Raw genomic sequence first — 22,658 nt, 5'->3', positions numbered from 1 at the left:
GAAAAATGATTGAGATGTGGCTCTGGAGACCGGGAGAGAGAGGGGAATTAGGAAAATATGGTTTTTTTTTCAGGCTCCGTTTATAAATGGGTTGCTGCTTGGCTGGAGGTGTGGAGGACTAGTGGCAGACATTTGTAGTTATGCTCCGTTTCAGTTACACATACGCGGCTAGATGGTGACGTGAAGCAACACTTGTACTGTATAAATACATGGGCTGTGGGGAAGTATGTTCAAACAGTCTTTTCCAACACAAACAGGTTTATACACTGTACATAAACATACTCCAAGTATTCAGTAGAGCAGGGCTATTCAACTCTGACCCTATGAGGTCCGGAGCCTGCTGGCTTTACTGTCCTATCTGATCATTAACTACACACCCACCTGGTGTCCCAGGTCTAAATCAGTCCCTGATTAGAGGGGACAATGAAAACATGCAGTGGAACTGGTGTTGAGGTCCAGAGTTGAGTTTGAGGACAATAGAGCATTGTGTAATATCCTAACTCTTATCAAGTGTGAACAAGCCCACAGTGACGGGCAAGGAACAACTAACTGTTTCATTGGTGAAACACACATGGAACATCAAATGAATTAGAGCTTTAGTGAGTTTTAGAGGGAGAGGAAGCCACACTGCACATTGTCCTCAACACAAAACCATTAAAGTCCATGTTAAAGGCTCTGTCAACTTTGATTGATTGCTTTGCAGTGGCTGTGTTGATTCTTTCCACTCATGGGCACCCACAGTTCTCTAGTCCTCTACCCAGAACCCACCACTCTCTCCCCAGCACCCAAAGTTCTCTAGTCCTCTACCCAGAACCCACCACTCTCTCCCCAGCACCCAAAGTTCTCTAGTCCTCTACCCAGAACCCACCACTCTCTCCCCAGCACCCACAGTTCTCTAGTCCTCTACCCAGAACCCACCACTCTCTCCCCAGCACCCAGTCTCTCTCTCTCTCTCGCCCCAGTCTCTCTCTCGCCCCCAGTCTCTCTCTCCCTCTCTCTCTCTCGCCCCCAGTCTCTCTCTCTCTCTTTCCCCAGCACCCAGTCTCTCTCTCTTTCTTTCCCCAGCACCCAGTCTCTCTCTCTTTCCCCAGCACCTCTCTCTCTTTCCCCAGCACCTCTCTCTCTTTCCCCAGCACCTCTCTCTCTTTCCCCAGCACCCAGTCTCTCTCTCTTTCCCCAGCACCCAGTCTCTCTCTCTTTCCCCAGCACCCAGTCTCTCTCTCTTTCCCCAGCACCTAGTCTCTCTCTCTTTCCCCAGCACCCAGTCTCTCTCTCTTTCCCAAGCACCCAGTCTCTCTCTCTTTCCCAAGCACCCAGTCTCTCTCTCTCCCCAGCCTCTCTGTCGCCCCAGCACCCAGTCTCTCTCTCTCCCCAGCACCCAGTCTCTCTCTCTCTAACCCCAGCACCCAGTCTCTCTCTCTCTAACCCCAGCACCCAGTCTCTCTCTCTCTCCCCAGCACCTCTCTCTCCCCAGCACCCAGTCTCTCTCTTGCCCCAGCACCTCTCTCGCCCCAGCACCCAGTCTCTCTCTCTCCCCAGCACCTCTCTCTCCCCAGCACCCAGTCTCTCTCTCGCCCCGGCACCCAGTCTCTCTCTCGCCCCAGCACCCAGTCTCTCTGTCACCCCAGCACCCAGTCTCTCTGTCACCCCAGCACCCAGTCTCTCTGTCACCCCAGCACCCAGTCTCTCTGTCACCCCAGCACCCAGTCTCTCTGTCACCCCAGCACCCAGTCTCTCTCTCGCCTCAACACCCAGTCTCTCTACACAGCCAACATCCCTCCCCATCAATGAACTGTGATCTCGTCACAGAGCTTAGAAAACTAAGTTTGTAGTGCTCAGAACACACACACACACTACATACCTCGAGGAAATATCTGGAGAGGCTCAGGCAGTAGGCCATTCATCCGCTGCTCCTTCACATTATTGCAGTACTGAGGAGAGGAAGAGACACCCAATAATCATCAGTGAGGAAGAGGAGGATAGAGAGCGTCAATCCTTTTGAACCAAATGTTTTATCAACAGCATGGTGGTGAGTATAGCTTAGTCCACAACAAACACATGCTGTGTTGAAAGCTGCTGCAGGTAGAGACTAGTGTCCTATGGGCTAGTTGAGGAACGGCTGTAGCCTCAACCTCCTCCTCTCCAGGTCATCAGCTCAGCCTACAGTCAGTTAGACCCGGTCTCTTTCTTTCTTTCTTTCTTTCTTTCTTTCTTTCTCTCTCACACACACACACACACACACACACACACACACACACACACACACACACACACACACACACACACACACACACACACACACACGAGCCTTGGAGACTCCTGCCAAAGCAACATTGCAATTCATGTTTCAGTTAACTAAACCATCTGTTAAGAAATGTGTGAGTGTGTGTTTAACCCCGCCCACTTCTTTGGAGGTTTGAGACCTTTGTAAATGAACATAGAGGCCTTGTCCCCGACAATCAGGCCCATAAGCACAGACGCAGATGGATACTTGCAGGGGGTGGCTAGAAATGTGTGTGACAGATTAAGGCTCAGTTTTTCCATGCGTCAGTCAGTGTATATAAAAACCTAACAAACACTGATGTTTATACATTTCCTATCTAGTATAGATGTGCATATCACTCTAGATATTTAAATGTAGATGGGCAGGGCCAACTTGGAATCAGAATGGATCTGAACGGCTCCCCAAGAGGCACAGCTGTTATTAAAAGGCCTATTTATCACTGTCAGCCTCTCCTCAGGTCCCATCCCTCCACTTGCCCTCCGGTGTTGTCACTAGGCTGAACAGGAACAATGGGACTAACACAGCAACATGCTCTCTCTCTCTCTCACACACACTTTCACACACACCTTTAATTTTCCACTCGGCTACCCTATTGATTAAGACCGCAACAATTACCACCTAATCTTTTAAAAGGTGTATTAAAAGACATTCCCCTTTGTTGGCCAATAACTAAACAGCGTCGGATCACAAATACCATCGCTCAGCCTAGGGGGACAGGAGAGAGAGAGAGGGGAGAGAGAGGGGAGAGAGAAGAGAGTGAGGGGAGAGAGCGCAGGCCCAGGCTGCAGGAAGCTCATCATCATTAGCAGACAAGGAGGGGGAACAGGAGAGCACGGGATGCAATTAGGGCTGCTACCTCCGGGGGCATATGATAGGAGGAGGAGGGGAATGAGGTCACGTGGTAGACGAGCTGACACGGGTCAGTCTTTAACTTTCACAACGGCGGCTCCGAGCCATTCGAGGTGCCGAGCAATGATTAGAGTTGCCTGGAAGACTGGCTTGTCTCACAGGACTCGCATGCCAAAGGATGCTCTTTTTTTTTTTTTTTTTGTCTGCCTTTCAAAATAAAAGTCCTTAGAGAGTCATACACAGAAGATGGTTTAAGATTGACATGATGATAATTAATCCATAGGTGCATATCAAATTCAAGGGTAGGGCTGGCACAATTACCGTATAAATGTGTAACCGACGGTTATGGGTGAAGACCATCATAACCATTTAAAGAACAGCTGACTGAAGACGGGACGGCCGGACTTTGGTGCGGTTGAGTCCGATCCTGCGGTAACATGGACTTTTAACAATGTGATGGAACTTTGATGCTCCTTGGTTTTGTAGCGAACAAGTCTTGGGTTGCCTAGACAACACTCCCCTCCCTGCAGCAGCAGCAGCACACATAGAAATACAATGAATAGAACGGGCTTGGAACTTAACTCTGGCAATTTGACTGGTAAACTCATGAGTACACTGGCGATGGCTGGTATTATGACGCAATAATTGCCATGGTAATGTAGAAAATTAATTTAAATGATGTTAACTGATGTGGCTCATACAATAGAAGGTATTATTTCAGTTAAGTTGAATCAACAAATCACAGCACATATTGATGGGCACACTTCCTGCTTTGCTCCTCGCAATGGCCACCTGGCCACCCATTATGCCATCATTGACTTGATGCCTGTTCTATTAATGATATATCTATGGCAGCACACAGTCAGGAGCTGAGGAAAGGAGAAAATGTGTGTTTTTTTGCTACGAGACCAATTACAGTCATGTAGAGTTCCATGACCGTCACAGCCCTGTTAAAGTGTTTTACATGATTTGTTTGGCCTTTTAAATGACAATTATATGAAATTAAATGGATTAAATGGTAGTTCATCACTCCTACTCTGAAACAGTGTTGAGGATAGGTACCTAATGAATTTCCCCACCTTACGCACCTAATACATTGGCCTCTCTTAATTCATATTAATTTTGCACAATGGCTATCCAGTCATCTGGAATTAACGACAGCCAGGCAGAATGCACCTGGGTCTCTACGGAGACCAAACGGCCACAGCAGCGAACCAAAGAAGCCCATATGCTTTGAATATGAATACAAAATGGATTGCTGAAATGCATAACCCTTGCATAAGACGCCCGGGAAGCCTGCCTCACGTATATTATATACCTGTATTACAATTTTCCCTGGCAATCAGCAGCTTTTCGCCAGACACGCTGGTCCCGAGAGGAGCAGAAAGCTATTATAGGGGGCCCGAATTCCTTTACCGAGAGATTGGAGATTTGTTGTGCAGCATCCGAAAATATGTGGACGAAGCAATGTGTTTTTGTGTCGGTGGCGTTGGGGAATGTTGTATCGTATGGAAATATTTCAGTCAGTTTGGAGATGTGACACATAGATCTGGAGCAGGTGGGATTCAGCCAATAACACACACCAACCAGGCGATACAGCTACTCTGTGTGATTATGTTCCTGCTCAGATGAAATTAGCTCTTTCACTGATGAAGAGACACTATGATAGAGAACTATGGAAAGCCACTTGTGTTAAAGGGCGAAAACACCAATTCATCACATTTCACAAAGATTCACTGCATCTCAAGAGTAAATGTATCACATAACGTGACAAAAGAAGCAAAACCACTTGATTTCTTCATGATATATCTCATTCACTTCCCTCAGTGGTGAGCCTCCTCTTTGCAGTCTGTGTGCTAGTGTCATTGTAGAGCTCAAAGTCGACTGCCAGACTTCTGGTGAATTCACACGATCCATAATGGCTGAATCAGTCACGGTCAAACGTCTCCAATACAACTCCCTTAACTTCCCGCCTCTGCTAGCGTCCATCTTAAACCAAGTGTACACTTGGCGAGGTTTAAGTGCCCAAACGGTCCAAATAGCTCACCCTGCCACATCAATATTTCTGCTCAACTTCTTCCTCAAACACAAACTACCTTGTACCGGCTCTATGCACACTCACCAGACTCTACCAACACATACATACACACACACATAGATACATGCATACTACATACACACACACTCACCAGACTCTACCAACACATACATACTACACACACATACATACATACCACACACACACACACACCAGACTCTACCAACACACACACATACACACACACACACACACACACACACACACACACACACACACACACACACACACACACACACACACACACACACACAGCTGCTGCTAGTCTGTTTATTATTACCTCAACTACCTGGTACTCCTGCACATTGACTCAGTACTGGTACTCCTTATAGCCTCATTATTACCTCAACTACCTGGTACCCCTGCATATTGACTCAGTACTGATACTCCTTATAGCCTCATTATTACCTCAACTACCTGGTACCCCTGCACATCGACCCAGTACTGGTACCCCCGCACATCGACTCAGTACTGGTACCCCCGCACATCGACTCAGTACTGGTACCCCCGCACATCGACTCAGTACTGGTACCCCCGCACATCGACTGAGTACTGGTACCCCTGCACATCGACTGAGTACTGGTACCCCTGCACATTGACTGAGTACTGGTACTACTGCACATTGACTGAGTACTGGTACTACTGCACATTGACTCAGTACTGGTACTCCTGCACATTGACTCAGTACTGGTACTCCTTATAGCCTCATTATTACCTCAACTACCTGGTACCCCTGCACATTGACTCAGTACTGGTACCCCTGCACATTGACTCAGTACTGGTACCCCTGCACATTGACTCAGTACTGGTACCCCTGCACATTGACTCAGTACTGGTACCCCTGCACATTAACTCAGTACTGGTACTCCTGCACATTGACTCAGTACTGGTACTCCCTGTATATAGCCTTGTAATTGTTTTTATTTTGCTTCCTTTATTTGTCTTCCTTTTTAACTGCACTGTTGAGAATGGTCTCATGAGTAAGCATTTCACTGTAAAAAGTCTACACCTGTTGTATTCGGCGCATTTGACCAATACAACTTAATTTGATTTGATTTGATTGTGGGGGGAAAATAGTCAAAAAGTATCCCCTGAGGGTGAGGGACTTGTAAATCAATCAAGGCAAGGTCAATATGTTTCCCGTCCCCCCTCTCCCTACAGCTCGACACCACTACAGCTGTCTAGGCCACTCTGCCCGTTCAATCAGCTTCACACTAGCACCAGCAAACCCTGGGATACCCAATGATACCCAATGACAACAAAGCATCCAAGACGAAGGAGTAATAAAGGCTCTGACACAGAGGAGACTCAGCCTGTGGCTACAGCGCCATCGTTGTAAGCTGATGGGGGGTAAAAGACAACCCCAGATGAAGAGTAGATTTTGACAAATATTCTCCGCCCAGGGGGGCCTGCTTTTTAATGAGGCGAAACTTTAAGTACTGAATAATAAATAATAAAAATGGATAGTTCATTTAGCTTTTCAGTGTACCTCGTGAAGAAGCCCATTACAAGTCATTACTCTTAATGTCCGTGATGTGAACAGTAACTATGAAGGAAGACGGTAACATCACGCGGGGGAGGGGGAAGCGGGTGGGGGGGACTTGAAAAGTAAATCAACAAGACAAAAAAACAGGAGAGATGTGCTCCAAACACAAGTATAGCCTCTATACAACAGATAGGTTTCTCTACATAACAGATTTGAGTGTACTGTTACTTCATCAACATGAAGGCTTAAACCTATAGGGTACATACGTCCATGAGGCATTTTAAACGTGTATACAAAGTCTCCCTTCTCTCTCCCTTCGAGCTGAAAGGCTGAAATAAAACGTGATGACATGTCTAGTTCCTTTCGTAACCTTGGTGAAGTCAATAACATATCTTTATTTATTTTTTTTATATTGCTGTCACTCTTTTGCCTAAACCCGGTCCAATGCAGAGGACTGAAGGTTGGGGGCACTTGCCAAAAAAGGTCACATGTTACCATGACGACATCGATTGGCACATCAGACACGGGCGATTCCACGTTAGCGGGAGTGGAAAATATTTTTGTAATGTTCTGGAAACTCTCACATCGGAACTTCATTGGGAGGAAGGATATTTGACATGTTTTTTTACATGTTGTATTTAAAAAGAAAATCATGATGAACGTGGCCATTGTATAGACCTATGCATGCTTCCTGTAAGACCTTACGATGTATGAACCGTACATGTTGGTGGCATTATACTCCATATAGTATGCTCTAACATATGTCCCAATTCTGAAATAAAAATGTCCACATTCATTTATTAAAAATGTTTAAATTTTATCTCAAAGGTGCCCTTTTTGATTTTGCCGAAAAATATACATTTTTTTCTGTTGAATAAATGAATGTGAAAAATGTGCATAAGAATCTACATTTAACATTTACATTTAAGTCATTTAGCAGACGCTCTTATCCAGAGCAACTTACAAATTGGTGCATTCACCTTATGACATCCAGTGGAACAGCCACTTTACAATAGTGCATCTAGATCTTTTAAGGGGGGGGGGGGGGGGGGCAGAAGGATTGCTTTATCCTATCCTAGGTATTCCTTGAAGAGGTGGGGTTTCAGGTGTCTCCGGAAGGTGGTGATTGACTCCGCTGTCCTGGCGTCGTGAGGGAGTTTGTTCCACCATTGGGGTGCCAGAGCAGCGAACAGTTTTGACTGGGCTGAGCGGGAACTGTACTTCCTCAGTGGTAGGGAGGCGAGCAGGCCAGAGGTGGATGAACGCAGTGCCCTTGTTTGGGTGTAGGGCCTGATCAGAGCCTGAAGGTACTGAGGTGCCGTTCCCCTCACAGCTCCGTAGGCAAGCACCATGGTCTTGTAGCGGATGCGAGCTTCAACTGGAAGCCAGTGGAGAGAGCGGAGGAGCGGGGTGACGTGAGAGAACTTGGGAAGGTTGAACACCAGACGGGCTGCGTAACCTAGATATACTCCATATGTTAAAGCAGACTATGAGTATAACATGTATGGTTCATGGATCATAAGGTCTTACAGGAGGATTGTAAAGGTTTAAAAAGGGTCAAACGTGGCACAAATGTAAAAAACAAAACACATCAGACATCCTTCCTCCCAATGAAGTGTCTATGTGAGAATTGCTGGAACAATCCGAGATAGAAAAACTATGTTCTGCTCCCGCTGACGTGGAATCGCCCACATACAGTGCTTTGTTGTAGGAGACAGAAATATGTAGAGTTACTTGTCATCTTTACCAGTCTGCTTAGCAATGAGCACACTGTGGCCCTGGGTGAAAAGATCTGTTGTAATAGATTTTTAATAGCTTTCCCCCCCTTCAACAAAAAAACACTCAATAGCGGAGTGAAAAAGAAGGTTATAATTGCTGCCTCAATGGTATACCGGGGTCAGTAATTATATTTACTTTATTCCATTTTTAAGAATTCTTCAACAGGAGATAATTTATTTTCCAAATGCAGTGTTATTTTCAATCTTTGGCCATAGCAACAATCATTCAACACAAAGGCTGTCATCTCAATCAAAAAGACCCACGCCAGAAAATAGCTTTTTGGGGGGTTTCATTTGCATTTGTTACTGTTAATTTGTATTTTTTTTTAAAGGATGTGAAAGGAAACGTAATTACAAGTTGGGACCTCTGTAAATACCAGAAGAACTCAGCTCACCTCTGCAACGTCCACAAGGTTCATCCCTAAAATGTAAACGGTTCCACCAACTTTTGTTATAAATGTTGATGTGCCATAAACAATTACTGTGTTACTTGCGAATGCTACTTGCGAACCTTACTTGTGTACTGGACCAAAAACGAAAATGCAGGAGAAAACACTTCAATGATTTGTCCATCTTGATTATAACACTTGGCACAAGGAAAACCCACACCAAGACTAAACATTCCCTTAGTCAGGTAAACCGTTGTTATGGCAGTGCAGTCAGGTAAACCGTTGTTATGGCAGTGCAGTCAGGTAAACCGTTGTTATGGCAGTGCAGTCAGGTAAACCGTTGCTATGGCAGTGCAGTCAGGTAAACCGTTGTTATGGCAGTGCAGTCAGGTAAACCGTTGTTATGGCAGTGCAGTCAGGTAAACCGTTGTTATGGCAGTGCAGTCAGGTAAACCGTTGTTATGGCAGTGCAGTCAGGTAAACCGTTGTTATGGCAGTGCAGTCAGGTAAACGTTGTTATGGCAGTGCAGTCAGGTAAACCGTTGTTATGGCAGTGCAGTCAGGTAAACCGTTGTTATGGCAGTGCAGTCAGGTAAACCGTTGTTATGGCAGTGCAGTCAGGTAAACCGTTGTTATGGCAGTGCAGTCAGGTAAACCGTTGTTATGGCAGTGCAGTCAGGTAAACCGTTGTTATGGCAGTGCAGTCAGGTAAACCGTTGTTATGGCAGTGCAGTCAGGTAAACCGTTGTTATGGCAGTGCAGTCAGGTAAACCGTTGTTATGGCAGTGCAGTCAGGTAAACCGTTGTTATGGCAGTGCAGTCAGGTAAACCGTTGTTATGGCAGTGCAGTCAGGTAAACCGTTGTTATGGCAGTGCAGTCAGGTAAACCGTTGTTATGGCAGTGCAGTCAGGTAAACCGTTGTTATGGCAGTGCAGTCAGGTAAACCGTTGTTATGGCAGTGCAGTCAGGTAAACCGTTGTTATGGCAGTGCAGTCAGGTAAACCGTTGTTATGGCAGTGCAGTCAGGTAAACCGTTGTTATGGCAGTGCAGTCAGGTAAACCGTTGTTATGGCAGTGCAGTCAGGTAAACCGTTGTTATGGCAGTGCAGTCAGGTAAACCGTTGTTATGGCAGTGCAGTCAGGTAAACCGTTGTTATGGCAGTGCAGTCAGGTAACCGTTGTTATGGCAGTGCAGTCAGGTAAACCGTTGTTATGGCAGTGCAGTCAGGTAAACCGTTGTTATGGCAGTGTAGTCAGGTAAACCGTTGTTATGGCAGTGTAGTCAGGTAAACCGTTGTTATGGCAGTGTAGTCAGGTAAACTGTTGTTATGGCAGTGTAGTCAGGTAAACTGTTGTTACGGCAGTGTAGTCAGGTAAACTGGAGGTATGGGAGTCTAGTCAGGTAAACTGTTGTTATAGGAGTGTTGTCAGGTAAACTGCTGTCATGGGAGTCTAGTAGGTAAACTGGAGGTATGGGAGTCTAGTCAGGTAAACTGGGGGTATGGGAGTCTAGTCAGGTAAACTGGGGGTATGGGAGTCTAGTCAGGTAAACGGGGGGTTTGGGAATGTAGTCAGGGAAACTGTTGTTATGGGAGTCTAGTCAGGTAAACTGCTGTCATGGGAGTCTATTAGGTAAACTGGAGGTATGGGAGTCTAGTCAGGTAAACTGGGGGTATGGGAGTCTAGTCAGGTAAACTGGGGGTTTGGGAATGTAGTCAGGGAAACTGTTGTTATGGGAGTCTAGTCAGGTAAACTGGGGGTATGGGAGTCTAGTCAGGTAAACTGGGGGTATGGGAGTCTAGTCAGGTAAACTGGGGGTATGGGAGTCTAGTCAGGTAAACGGGGGGTTTGGGAATGTAGTCAGGGAAACTGTTGTTATGGGAGTCTAGTCAGGTAAACTGCTGTCATGGGAGTCTATTAGGTAAACTGGAGGTATGGGAGTCTAGTCAGGTAAACTGGGGGTATGGGAGTCTAGTCAGGTAAACTGGGGGTTTGGGAATGTAGTCAGGGAAACTGTTGTTATGGGAGTCTAGTCAGGTAAACTGGGGGTTTGGGAGTCTAGTCAGGTAAACTGGGGGTTTGGGAGTCTAGTAGGTAAACTGGGGGTATGGGAGTCTAGTCAGGTAAACTGGGGGTTTGGGAATGTAGTCAGGGAAACTGTTGTTATGGGAGTCTAGTCAGGTAAACTGGGGGTATGGGAGTCTAGTCAGGTAAACTGGAGGTATGGGAGTCTAGTAGGTAAACTGTGGTTATAGGAGTGTAGTCAGGTAAACTGGGGGTATGGGAGTCTAGTAGGTGAACTGGGGGTATGGGAGTCTAGTAGGTAAACTGTGGTTATAGGAGTGTAGTCAGGTAAACTGGGGGTTTGGGAGTCTAGTCAGGTAAACTGGGGGTATGGGAGTCTAGTAGGTGAACTGGGGGTATGGGAGTCTAGTCAGGTAAACTGGGGGTATGGGAGTCTAGTCAGGTAAACTGGGGGTATGGGAGTCTAGTCAGGTAAACTGGGGGTTTGGGAGTCTAGTAGGTAAACTGGGGGTTTGGGAGTCTAGTCAGGTAAACTGGGGGTATGGGAGTACAGCCAGGTAAACTGGGGGTATGGGAGTCTAGTCAGGTAAACTGGGGATTTGGGAGACTAGTCAGGTAAACTGTGGTTATAGGAGTCTAGTAGGTAAACTGGGGGTATGGGAGTACAGTCAGGTAAACTGGGGGTATGGGAGTCTAGTCAGGTAAACTGGGGGTATGGGAGTCTAGTCAGGTAAACTGGGGGTTTGGGAGTCTAGTCAGGTAAACTGGGGGTATGGGAGTCTTGTAGGTAAACTGTGGTTATAGGAGTCTAGTAGGTAAACTGGGGGTATGGGAGTCTAGTCAGGTAAACTGGGGATATGGGAGTCTAGTCAGGTAAACTGGGGGTATGGGAGTACAGTCAGGTAAACTGTGGTTATAGGAGTCTAGTAGGTAAACTGGGGGTATGGGAGTCTAGTCAGGTAAACTGGGGGTTTGGGAGTCTAGTCAGGTAAAATGGGGGTATGGGAGTGTAGTCAGGTAAACTGGGGGTATGGGAGTACAGTCAGGTAAACTGGGGGTTTGTGAGTACAGTCAGGTAAACTGGGGGTTTGGGAGTCTAGTAGGTAAACTGGGGGTATGGGAGTCTAGTCAGGTAAACTGGGGGTTTGGGAGTGTAGTCAGGTAAACTGGGGGTATGGGAGTACAGTCAGGTAAACTGGGGGTATGGGAGTACAGTCAGGTAAACTGGGGGTTTGTGAGTACAGTCAGGTAAACTGGGGGTTTGGGAGTCTAGTAGGTAAACTGGGGGTATGGGAGTCTAGTCAGGTAAACTGGGGGTTTGGGAGTCTAGTCAGGTAAACTGGGGGTTTGGGAGACTAGTCAGGTAAACTGGGGGTATGGGATTCTAGTCAGGTAAACTGGGGGTTTGGGAGACTGGTCAGGTAAACTATTGTTATGGAAATGTAGTCAGGTAAACTGGGGGTATGGGAGTCTAGTCAGGTAAACTGGGGGTTTGGGAGTCTAGTCAGGTAAACTGGGGGTTTGGGAGTCTAGTCAGGTAAACTGGGGGTTTGGGAGTCTAGTCAGGTAAACTGGGGGTTTAAGAGTCTAGTCAGGTAAACTGGGGGTTTGGGAGTCTAGTCAGGTAAACTGGGGGTTTGGGAGACTAGTCAGGTAAACTGGGGGTTTGGGAGTCTAGTCAGGTAAACTGGGGGTTTGGGAGTCTAGTCAGGTAAACTGTTGTTATGGGAGTCTAGTCACGTAAACTGTTGTTATGGGAGTCTAGTCAGGTAAACTGGGGGTTTGGGAGACTAGTCAGGTAAACTGGGGGTATGGGAGTCAGGTAAACTGGGGGTTTGGGAGTCAGGTAAACTGGGGGTTTGGGAGTCCAACAAAGTGTCATGTTGAAGAGAACAATACTCACATATGACAGCATGGCTTTGAGTTCTTCATCACTCCTCACAGTGATTCTATCGCCCACCTCATCCTCATCTGAAACACAGATTAACAGCTGTAGTTACTGAGCTGTTATCATTAACAGCTGTAGTTACTGGGTTGTTATCATTAACAGCTGTAGTTACTGGGCTGTTATCATTAACAGTTGTAGTTACTGAGCTTTGTTATCATTAACAGCTGTAGTTACTGAGCTGTGTCATCATTAACAGCTGTAGTTACTGAGCTGTTATCATTAACAGCTGTAGTTACTGAGCTGTGTTATCATTAACAGCTGTAGTTACTGAGCTGTGTTATCATTAACAGCTGTAGTTACTGATCTGTGTCATCATTAACAGCTGTAGTTACTGAGCTGTGGTATAATTAACAGCTGTAGTTACTGAGCTGTCATCATTAACAGCTGTAGTTACTGAGCTGTTATCATTAACAGCTGTAGTTACTGAGCTGTGTTATCATTAACAGCTGTAGTTACTGATCTGTGTTATCATTAACAGCTGTAGTTACTGAGCTGTGTTATCATTAACAGCTGTAGTTACTGATCTGTGTTATCATTAACAGCTGTAGTTACTGAGCTGTGTTATCATTAACAGCTGTAGTTACTGAGCTGTGTTATCATTAACAGCTGTAGTTACTGAGCTGTGTCATCATTAACAGCTGTAGTTACTGAGCTGTTATCATTGACAGCTGTAGTTACTGGGCTGGTATCATTAACAGCTGTAGTTACTGGGCTGTGGTATCATTAACAGCTGTAGTTACTGAGCTGTGTCATCATTAACAGCTGTAGTTACTGAGCTGTTATCATTAACAGCTGTAGTTACTGGGCTGGTATCATTAACAGCTGTAGTTACTGATCTGTGTTATCATTAACAGCTGTAGTTACTGGGCTGTGTTATCATTAACAGCTGTAGTTACTGAGCTGTGTCATCATTAACAGCTGTAGTTACTGGGCTGGTATCATTAACAGCTGTAGTTACTGGCCTGTGGTATCATTAACAGCTGTAGTTACTGAGCTGTGTCATCATTAACAGCTGTAGTTACTGAGCTGTTATCATTAACAGCTGTAGTTACTGGGCTGGTATCATTAACAGATGTAGTTACTGATCTGTGTTATCATTAACAGCTGTAGTTACTGGGCTGTGTCATCATTAACAGCTGTAGTTACTGGGCTGTGTCATCATTAACAGCTGTAGTTACTGGGCTGTTATCATTAACAGCTGTAGTTACTGAGCTGTTATCATTGACAGCTGTAGTTACTGATCTGTGTCATCATTAACAGCTGTAGTTACTGATCTGTGTTATCATTAACAGCTGTAGTTACTGAGCTGTTATCATTAACAGCTGTAGTTACTGGGCTGTGTCATCATTAACAGCTGTAGTTACTGGGCTGTGTCATCATTAACAGCTGTAGTTACTGGGCTGTTATCATTAACAACTGTAGTTACTGAGCTGTTATCATTAACAGCTGTAGTTACTGATCTGTGTCATCATTAACAGCTGTAGTTACTGGGCTGTTATCATTAACAGCTGTAGTTACTGATCTGTGTTATCATTAACAGCTGTAGTTACTGGGCTGTGTTATCATTAACAGCTGTAGTTACTGGGCTGTGTTATCATTAACAGCTGTAGTTACTGATCTGTGTTATCATTAACAGCTGTAGTTACTGGGCTGTGTCATCATTAACAGCTGTAGTTACTGAGCTTTGTTATCATTAACAGCTGTAGTTACTGAGCTGTTATCATTAACAGCTGTAGTTACTGATCTGTGTTATCATTAACAGCTGTAGTTACTGAGCTGTTATCATTAACAGCTGTAGTTACTGAGCTGTGTCATCATTAACAGCTGTAGTTACTGAGCTGTTATCATTAACAGCTGTAGTTACTGAGCTGTTATCATTAACAGCTGTAGTTACTGATCTGTGTTATCATTAACAGCTGTAGTTACTGAGCTGTGTCATCATTAACAGCTGTGTTATCATTAACAGCTGTGTCATCATTAACAGCTGTAGTTACTGAGCTGTGTTATCATTAACAGCTGTGTTATCATTAACAGCTGTGTTATCATTAACAGCTGTGTTATCATTAACAGCTGTAGTTACTGAGCTGTGTTATCATTAACAGCTGTAGGTACTGAGCTGTGTTATCATTAACAGCTGTAGTTACTGATCTGTGTTATCATTAACAGCTGTAGTTACTGAGCTGTGTTATCATTAACAGCTGTAGTTACTGATCTGTGTTATCATTAACAGCTGTGTCATCATTAACAGCTGTGTCATCATTAACATCTGTGTTATCATTAACAGCTGTAGTTACTGATCTGTGTCATCATTAACAGTTGTAGTTACTGAGCTGTGTTATCATTAACAGCTGTAGTTACTGATCTGTGTTATCATTAACAGCTGTAGTTACTGAGCTGTGTTATCATTAACAGCTGTGTTATCATTAACAGCTGTAGTTACTGAGCTGTGTCATCATTAACAGCTGTGTTATCATTAACATCTGTGTTATCATTAACAGCTGTGTCATCATTAACAGCTGTGTCATCATTAACAGCTGTGTCATCATTAACAGCTGTAGTTACTGAGCTGTGTCATCATTAACAGCTGTAGTTACTGAGCTGTGTTATCATTAACATCTGTGTTATCATTAACAGCTGTGTCATCATTAACAGCTGTGTCATCATTAACAGCTGTAGTTACTGAGCTGTGTCATCATTAACAGCTGTGTTATCATTAACATCTGTGTTATCATTAACAGCTGTGTCATCATTAACAGCTGTGTCATCATTAACAGCTGTGTCATCATTAACAGCTGTAGTTACTGAGCTGTGTCATCATTAACAGCTGTAGTTACTGAGCTGTGTTATCATTAACAGCTGTAGTTACTGAGCTGTGTCATCATTAACAGCTGTGTTATCATTAACAGCTGTGTTATCATTAACAGCTGTAGTTACTGGGCTGTGTTATCATTAACAGCTGTAGTTACTGGGCTGTGTCATCATTAACAGCTGTGTTATCATTAACAGCTGTGTTATCATTAACAGCTGTAGTTACTGAGCTGTGTCATCATTAACAGCTGTGTTATCATTAACAGCTGTGTTATCATTAACAGCTGTAGTTACTGGGCTGTGTTATCATTAACAGCTGTAGTTACTGGGCTGTGTCATCATTAACAGCTGTGTCATCATTAACAGCTGTAGTTACTGAGCTGTGTTATCATTAACAGCTGTAGTTACTGATCTGTGTCATCATTAACAGCTGTAGTTACTGATCTGTGTCATCATTAACAGCTGTAGTTACTGAGCTGTTGTCATTAACAGCTGTAGTTACTGGGCTGTTATCATTAACAGCTGTAGTTACTGGGCTGTTATCATTAACAGCTGTAGTTACTGGGCTGTTGTCATTAACAGCTGTAGTTACTGGGCTGTTATCATTAACAGCTGTAGTTACTGGGCTGTTATCATTAACAGCTGTAGTTACTGATCTGTGTCATCATTAACAGCTGTGTTATCATTAACAGCTGTAGTTACTGGGCTGTTGTCATTAACAGCTGTAGTTACTGGGCTGTTATCATTAACAGCTGTAGTTACTGATCTGTGTCATCATTAACAGCTGTAGTTACTGAGCTGTGTCATCATTAACAGCTGTGTTATCATTAACAGCTGTAGTTACTGGGCTGTGTCATCATTAACAGCTGTAGTTACTGATCTGTGTTATCATTAACAGCTGTAGTTACTGAGCTGTGGTATCATTAACAGCTGTAGTTACTGGGCTGTGTTATCATTAACAGCTGTAGTTACTGATCTGTGTTATCATTAACAGCTGTAGTTACTGGGCTGTGGTATCATTAACAGCTGTAGTTACTGAGCTGTGTCATCATTAACAGCTGTAGTTACTGAGCTGTTATCATTAACAGCTGTAGTTACTGGGCTGGTATCATTAACAGCTGTAGTTACTGATCTGTGTTATCATTAACAGCTGTAGTTACTGGGCTGTGTTATCATTAACAGCTGTAGTTACTGAGCTGTGTCATCATTAACAGCTGTAGTTACTGGGCTGGTATCATTAACAGCTGTAGTTACTGGGCTGTGGTATCATTAACAGCTGTAGTTACTGAGCTGTGTCATCATTAACAGCTGTAGTTACTGAGCTGTTATCATTAACAGCTGTAGTTACTGGGCTGGTATCATTAACAGCTGTAGTTACTGATCTGTGTCATCATTAACAGCTGTAGTTACTGGGCTGTGTCATCATTAACAGCTGTAGTTACTGGGCTGTGTCATCATTAACAGCTGTAGTTACTGGGCTGTTATCATTAACAGCTGTAGTTACTGAGCTGTTATCATTGACAGCTGTAGTTACTGATCTGTGTCATCATTAACAGCTGTAGTTACTGATCTGTGTTATCATTAACAGCTGTAGTTACTGAGCTGTTATCATTAACAGCTGTAGTTACTGGGCTGTGTCATCATTAACAGCTGTAGTTACTGGGCTGTGTCATCATTAACAGCTGTAGTTACTGGGCTGTTATCATTAACAACTGTAGTTACTGAGCTGTTATCATTAACAGCTGTAGTTACTGATCTGTGTCATCATTAACAGCTGTAGTTACTGGGCTGTTATCATTAACAGCTGTAGTTACTGATCTGTGTTATCATTAACAGCTGTAGTTACTGGGCTGTGTTATCATTAACAGCTGTAGTTACTGGGCTGTGTTATCATTAACAGCTGTAGTTACTGATCTGTGTTATCATTAACAGCTGTAGTTACTGGGCTGTGTTATCATTAACAGCTGTAGTTACTGGGCTGTTATCATTAACAGCTGTGTTATCATTAACAGCTGTAGTTACTGAGCTGTGTTATCATTAACAGCTGTAGTTACTGATCTGTGTTATCATTAACAGCTGTAGTTACTGGGCTGTGTCATCATTAACAGCTGTAGTTACTGGGCTGTGTCATCATTAACAGCTGTGTCATCATTAACAGCTGTAGTTACTGAGCTGTGTTATCATTAACAGCTGTAGTTACTGATCTGTGTCATCATTAACAGCTGTAGTTACTGATCTGTGTCATCATTAACAGCTGTAGTTACTGAGCTGTGTCATCATTAACAGCTGTGTTATCATTAACAGCTGTAGTTACTGGGCTGTTATCATTAACAGCTGTAGTTACTGATCTGTGTCATCATTAACAGCTGTAGTTACTGAGCTGTGTCATCATTAACAGCTGTGTTATCATTAACAGCTGTAGTTACTGGGCTGTGTCATCATTAACAGCTGTAGTTACTGATCTGTGTTATCATTAACAGCTGTAGTTACTGAGCTGTGGTATCATTAACAGCTGTAGTTACTGGGCTGTGTTATCATTAACAGCTGTAGTTACTGATCTGTGTTATCATTAACAGCTGTAGTTACTGGGCTGTGGTATCATTAACAGCTGTAGTTACTGAGCTGTGGTATCATTAACAGCTGTAGTTACTGATCTGTGTTATCATTAACAGCTGTAGTTACTGAGCTGTGTTATCATCAACAGCTGTAGTTACTGAGCTGTGTTATCATTAACAGCTGTAGTTACTGAGCTGTGTCATTAACAGCTGTAGTTACTGAGCTGGTATCATTAACAGCTGTAGTTACTGATCTGTGTTATCATTAACAGCTGTAGTTACTGATCTGTGTTATCATTAACAGCTGTAGTTACTGATCTGTGTTATCATTAACAGCTGTAGTTACTGATCTGTGTTATCATTAACAGCTGTAGTTACTGATCTGTGTTATCATTAACAGCTGTAGTTACTGATCTGTGGTATCATCATTATAGTTTAAAAAGAGATTGATTAATTTTAACAAAATCAATACAGCAAATTGTTAAGAATATGATTCCATCAAAGCAATGCAGCGATTAACTTAAGCACTCAAGGTCCAGTGATGTGTATTCAAATTTATACACTGCTCAAAAAAATAAAGGGAACACTTAGACAACACAATGTAACTCCAAGTCAATCACACTTCTGTGAAATCAAACTGTCCAATTAGGAAGCAACACTGATTGACAATAAATTTCACATGCTGTTGTGCAAATGGAATAGACAAAAGGTGGAAATTATAGGCAATTAGCAAGACACCCCCAATAAAGGAGTGATTCTGCAGGTGGTGACCACAGACCACTTCTCAGTTCCTATGCTTCCTGGCTGATGTTTTGGTCACTTTTGAATGCCAAATATACCACCCTCATGGAGTCTGTTTCTGACCGTTTGAGCAGACACATGCACATTTGTGGCCTGCTGGAGGTCATTTTGCAGGGCTCCGGCAGTGCACCTCCTTGCACAAAGGCGGAGGTAGCGGTCTTGCTGCTGGGTTGCTTCCCTCCTACGGCCTCCTCCACGTCTCCTGATGTACTGGCCTGTCTCCTGGTAGCGCCTCCATGCTCTGGACACTACGCTGACAGACACAGCAAACCTTTTTGCCACAGCTCGCATTGATGTGCCATCCTGGATGAGCTGCACTACCTGAGCCACTTGTGTAGGTTGTAGACTCCGTCTCATGCTACCACTAGAGTGAGAGCACTGCCAGCATTCAAAAGTGGCCAAAACATCAGCCAGGAAGCATAGGAACTGAGAAGTGGTCTGTGGTCACCACCTGCAGAATCACTCCTTTATTGGGGGTGTCTTGCTAATTGCCTATAATTTCCACAATTTGTCTATTCCATTTGCACAATAGCATGTGAAAATTATTGTCAATCAGTGTTGCTTCCTAAGTGGACAGTTTGATTTCACAGAAGTGTGATTGACTTGGAGTTACATTGTGTTGTTTAAGTGTTCCCTTTATTTTTTTGAGCAGTGTATATTTTTGGAGGGTATTTTGACACTTTATTGAGACAGTATGGAAATCAGAGTGGGCTTTTGGCAGCTGGGGGACACAATAGGAAAGGTGGATGCAGGGATTGACCCCTGGTCTCCAGTGGGGAATTGTATATGTGACTTGTACCGGGAGTGTTACCCTCAACCACAGCTCTACACCTGAGCAGAGTATTCTGCCTTTAAATAGATGACCGCTTTGTAACTGTGAAAGCCAATGTATAACATCCAACAAAGCAATACATTCATCCTAAAGTTACAGGATAAGAAAATCAGACACGTGAGGACTAGAGTTTAAATATTGTGCCTTTAATGGAAGCAGGCCTAATGGTCCTGGTAATGGCTTCACAAACTTGGTCCGGACTAAGTTTCCCCCTAGTACCGATCTTGGATCAGCTTCCCCATCCTAACGACGACCATTAGTGTGGAAAAATGCTACTGCCCCACGATCAGTGTCTAGAGGCAACTTGCACCCAGGAACATAGCCTACATGATCCTTTTGGTGTGCAAAAACTTCCAAAAGTGGTTCCTGAAGACAGTCTTATTGGGTATTAAGGACAATACCAGCCAAAAAGGCAAGATAAGTAGCAACTGAGTAGTAGAAGTAGACTGAGCTTTTCAGTTGTAACTAAACATAGTTGGGTAGAAGTCTGCCAAACAGACTTTCACATTTGGTTGGTGTAATGAAAAACTGTCCCCACAACAGGAACCCAGGCTGATGAAATCTCAGAATGTCAATCTTTTCATGAGGTAACTTACATTCAAACGCAGTGATTGTGGTTTCGGGCATGACATCCCTTATAGCGACCTGCAAAATAGATTTAGAAAGATATCAACGGTAAAGCAAAACAGTTGCTAACTAGTTAGGTCCTTAGCCTAGCTAACTGTAAACTTTGCAACTGTAGCTAGCTAATTAAGTTAGCGCTCACCAACAAGTCACTGAAGCTCAAAAGTGATGGGCAGTCCACGGATGAGTCCATATCCCCGACGGGAGTCTTTATACGGATCTCTATTCCCTCGGTGTCCATAGCGCAGAAGTTATTTAAAACAAGTAGAAGCATAACAGACGAATAAGCAGAAACATAATCAGTGTTGGCTGGCTAACTTCCTAACAGCACATCCTATTCCTATCCTAGCTATATTAGCTGTCAAGTTAGCCGTTAGCTAACAGTTACTACATTTCAACTAACGTTACTTGCATGACTAAGAGCAAGCCATTGCAGGTCTTGTCGACGAGAGAGTGCGTTTTAACGTTTCCAACACAGTTTGACTCACGGACATCCAAAAGCGTTTTAAATAGTTGGAAATGACATAGCTAGCAAAGTTAGCCACTATGCAAACAAAACCAGGAAGTTCACCGGAAGTTTTTGTATTTCTAACCGGATATAGATTTAGGAGGCACTCTTCACTCTGGCTGGAATACTCTATCACAGTCTTTGACTCTATGGTTGCAGTATGAGCCATAGGTTTCTGTGGCGCTGTAGACTACAATCGTTCAGATAATTATTGTCCCACATGATGAAGTCGGGGAGGGGACTGTGAATCTGTCTCCATTTATTCGTTCATATGTTAGTGAAAGGTGGGTGTATGATACGTCTTGCCATATGATACGTCTTGCCAAAGAGATCCGGGATTTACAAAATTACACTGATTGGCCAGATGGTGGCGCTATAACAAGAGATTGAAAATGAAAACTTTGAAAAGTCACACCCCTCACCCTTTTGACTTAAAGTCATGAAATTCGGTACTTAGTTCCCTCTCTTCACAAGGAACACATTTGTCTCAGTGACCCATAAGGTCTGCCAATTACAGATTTTAGGCCATTTAGAATTTTGTGAAAAACACTTAAAACGCTACTTTTCTGGCAACGAATGACCAATCTGCACAAAACTTGATATGTGGCATCTATGGACAAAGGTCTCTTAACCCAATATTTTTCAGACAAGTACCTAAAAAAATATGGCCGCTATTGAGCAATAAACATTCACATGGGCGTGGTCTGGCACATAAATGCATATAAATCAGTCGAGGAACATAGCCGCGGGACGTAGGGGTGCAGAGGGTGCTGAAAAATCAGAATGTAAAAAACAATATGAATAAAAAAATATGATTTTTGTGCACTGGGCCTTTACTATTATTAACAGACCTATATAGACGTCTGTAGAGCGGGCAAAAAAACAAACATTTTTAAGCATCTCCACTTTAGAGGTCAAATTAAGAACATTATCTAGCATGATTCATTAGTTGGAATTGTAAGAGTTGTAGACCTGTCTCTTTCTCTGCAATTGTCATTCTAATGGAATCCAGAAAGAACATAACCCTGTCCTCAAACATTTACATCAAAAAGTATTTTTATTTATTATGGATCCCCGTACTCTTCCTGGTGTCCAGCAAAATGAAGGCAGTTATGGCCTTCCGAGTGGCACTGCGGTCTAAGTGTCCGAGTGTCACTACAGACCCGGGTTTGATCCCAGGCTGTGTCGCAGCTGGACACCACCCGGGAGATCCATGAGGCGGCGCACAATTGGCCCAGGGTTTGGCCGGCTGGGATGTCCTTGTCCCATCGCGCTGTAGCGACTCCTTGTGGCAGGCCGGGCACATGCATGCTGACTTCTGTCACCAGTTGTACAGTCGTGGCCAAAAGTTTTGAGAAAGACACAAATATAAATTTTCGCAAAGTTTGCTGCTTCAGTGTCTTTAGATATTTTTGTCAGATGTTACTATGGAATACTGAAGTATAACTACAAGCATTTCATACGTGTCAAAGGCTTTTATTGACAATTACATGAAGTTCATGAAGTGTCAATATTTGCAGTGCTGACCCTTTTTTTTTTTTAAACCTCTGCAATCCGCCCTGGCATGCTGTCAATTAACTTCTGGGCCACATCCTGACTGATGGCAGCCCATTCCTGCATAATCAATGCTTGGAGTTTGTCAGAATTTGTGGGTTTTTGTTTGTCCACCCGC

The 22,658-nt window shown here is 43.8% G+C and overlaps 1 protein-coding gene across 6 annotated transcripts in view; it reads right to left on the bottom strand.

The window, feature by feature from the left end:
• The window catches only part of map2k5 (mitogen-activated protein kinase kinase 5), a 104,535-nt gene extending 83,384 nt beyond the window's left edge, over nucleotides 1-21,151 (bottom strand). The window contains exons 1-4 of one of the 6 annotated variants that reach the window (XM_055912958.1): nucleotides 20,621-21,151; nucleotides 20,451-20,499; nucleotides 12,814-12,881; nucleotides 1,862-1,931 (exon numbers count right to left, since the gene is read on the bottom strand). In XM_055912958.1, the coding sequence (XP_055768933.1) occupies nucleotides 1,862-1,931; nucleotides 12,814-12,881; nucleotides 20,451-20,499; nucleotides 20,621-20,752 (319 nt within the window). In that variant the 5' untranslated portion in view covers nucleotides 20,753-21,151. Of the gene's footprint in view, nucleotides 1-1,861; nucleotides 1,932-12,813; nucleotides 12,882-20,450; nucleotides 20,500-20,620 lie in introns of those variants that run through there. The other 5 variants (XM_055912957.1, XM_055912962.1, XM_055912960.1 and 2 more) reach the window with 5 other exon arrangements.
• Between the last annotated feature and the right edge of the window lie 1,507 nt (nucleotides 21,152-22,658).

Source organism: Salvelinus fontinalis, unplaced genomic scaffold (assembly GCF_029448725.1).
Source record: "Salvelinus fontinalis isolate EN_2023a unplaced genomic scaffold, ASM2944872v1 scaffold_0233, whole genome shotgun sequence".
Classification (NCBI taxonomy): Eukaryota; Metazoa; Chordata; class Actinopteri; order Salmoniformes; family Salmonidae; genus Salvelinus; species Salvelinus fontinalis.
The sequence above is the reverse complement of the archived record's forward strand: the minus strand, read 5'-3'. Positions and strand labels throughout refer to the sequence as shown.